Source organism: Capsicum annuum, chromosome 8, assembly GCF_002878395.1.
Source record: "Capsicum annuum cultivar UCD-10X-F1 chromosome 8, UCD10Xv1.1, whole genome shotgun sequence".
NCBI lineage: Eukaryota > Viridiplantae > Streptophyta > Magnoliopsida > Solanales > Solanaceae > Capsicum > Capsicum annuum.
Window position 1 is genome coordinate 155,273,554 of NC_061118.1, and position 1,741 is coordinate 155,275,294.

The 1,741-nt window shown below is 31.2% G+C and overlaps 1 protein-coding gene across 1 annotated transcript; it reads left to right on the plus strand.

The window, feature by feature from the left end:
• Positions 1–1,013: 1,013 nt before the first annotated feature.
• On the plus strand, positions 1,014–1,741 carry LOC107879829 (RING-H2 finger protein ATL32). Its single transcript, XM_016726770.2, has 2 exons — positions 1,014–1,296; positions 1,456–1,741. Exons 1-2 carry the CDS (start codon positions 1,086–1,088, stop codon positions 1,713–1,715), a joined length of 471 nt encoding a protein of 156 aa, XP_016582256.2. The 5' UTR covers positions 1,014–1,085; the 3' UTR covers positions 1,716–1,741.

Sequence of the window (1,741 nt, forward strand, 5' to 3'; positions counted from 1 at the left end):
CTGAGGTGTGGGTAGGGGTGGGTGTTCATGGGTCAGTTAGTGGTTAAAATCAGAACAAAAATCAATTTAGTCGTTTTTTAAATTTCTAAAACCAAATCAAACCACAAAAAAAATATAACCGTCGGTTTGGTTCGGTTTTTCGATTTTTTTGGTTATTGACTAGCCTACTCCAACCATCTCTAGAATAAACTCCTTTTTTAAACCCATAGAAAAGAGTATCACATTGAACAACTTCTAATGAAATATCTGTATAGTAATGGACAAATGACACTATAAACTCTTAAAAATCAAAACAAACACATTAAACAAAATCAACATTAAGATGAAAAGCACCAGTTTTGTATTATAGACATTAAGATTATCCAACAACATACAAACACATACATGTACATTGTAAAACAGAGTTTTATATTCCGTTGCATTGTACCGCAAGAAGAGATAGAATTGGGCAAACTTGAGTTATCTATTTACTTTATAGACTAGTTAGGTGAACTAATCATATAGAAAAACAATTGAATAAATAAGGAAACATAAAACTACCATTTGAATCAGGGACCATGGTAACTCGTATTGTGAAAGCTGAAGTAAAAAAAGTGAGGTAGAGATCGTATGGTTAACTTATTAGTAATAGTAGGTAGAATTGGGGTTGGGTTTGGGGCTTTACGCAATTGAGCTAAAGTATTGATTGAGCTAGACATAGATTAAAATTTAGTTTTAAATTAAATTTAATAAAATATTTATATTTTATTCATAAATTATATATAAATAATTATAATATATATAGAGAGAGAGATAGATAGATAGATAATTTATCGGTTCGATTTGATTATTTTCATGATTTTTTTTAAGTAAAATCATAACCAAACCAAATAACATCGATTTTTAAAAATTTAAAATCAAACCTAACTAAATCAAACCAAGTATTATTTTTTTAATCGGTTTAGGATTTGGTTTTTAACCAAACCCAGCCCTAGGTGTGGGAGTAGTTTATATAAAGCTTCTCTTCCCCCTTCACATTAAACAAAGCTTCCTTTGAATTCTTGCTTTCTTTTTCTCTTCACCTAAATCTATCTCCTTAAACAAAAATGTTTGGAGCATCAAAGATACTGAACTATGTATATTTTTCTGTGACTCAGTTGAAATGGGCTTTGGATTTCCTCCTCCTCCGATCTTCTTCTCATTTAATTTACAACATCAACAGTACCACCATTTCAGAGAATTCTTCTTCTCATGGTTTTATACTAATTAGGAGTTTCGAAGCCGAATCAACAGGCAAGAGTGGAGCCACAATATTAGGTGCAGATCGATTTAAACAACGAACTCATGAATAGCTTTTGCTTATATTCAATATCTGTGTTTAAAAATTCATTAAATAAAATATGCATGATAATAGTTTGATGGCAAGTTGAAAAATCTATATATTTCAAACTATAGCTCTGCCTTTATAATTTGCAGGGACTTGGGATTCAGTAGAATGTGCAGTTTGTCTATGCGAAATAGAAGAAGGAGAAGCAGTTAGAGAGCTGATATGCAATCATTCTTTTCATAAAGTTTGCCTTGATAGATGGCTTGGTTTTGGACGCATGACTTGCCCATTATGCAGAAATAAAATCAATAAATCGTCTTTTCTTTTTGTTGATATCAATGAACAAGTTATCTTATTTGATTTCCGCTGCGGAAGATCAAGAGATCGTTGTCAATGGTGGCTGCGATAAATAAAGTTGGCATGATATACATAGAT

Excerpts from the sequence above, each read along its gene's own strand:
- LOC107879829 (XM_016726770.2), top strand. The coding sequence starts at position 1,086 with ATGTTTGGAGCATCAAAGATACTGAACTATGTATATTTTTCTGTGACT. Across the intron at positions 1,297-1,455 it reads GAGTGGAGCCACAATATTAG|GGACTTGGGATTCAGTAGAA; the intron begins GTGCAGATCGAT and ends TATAATTTGCAG.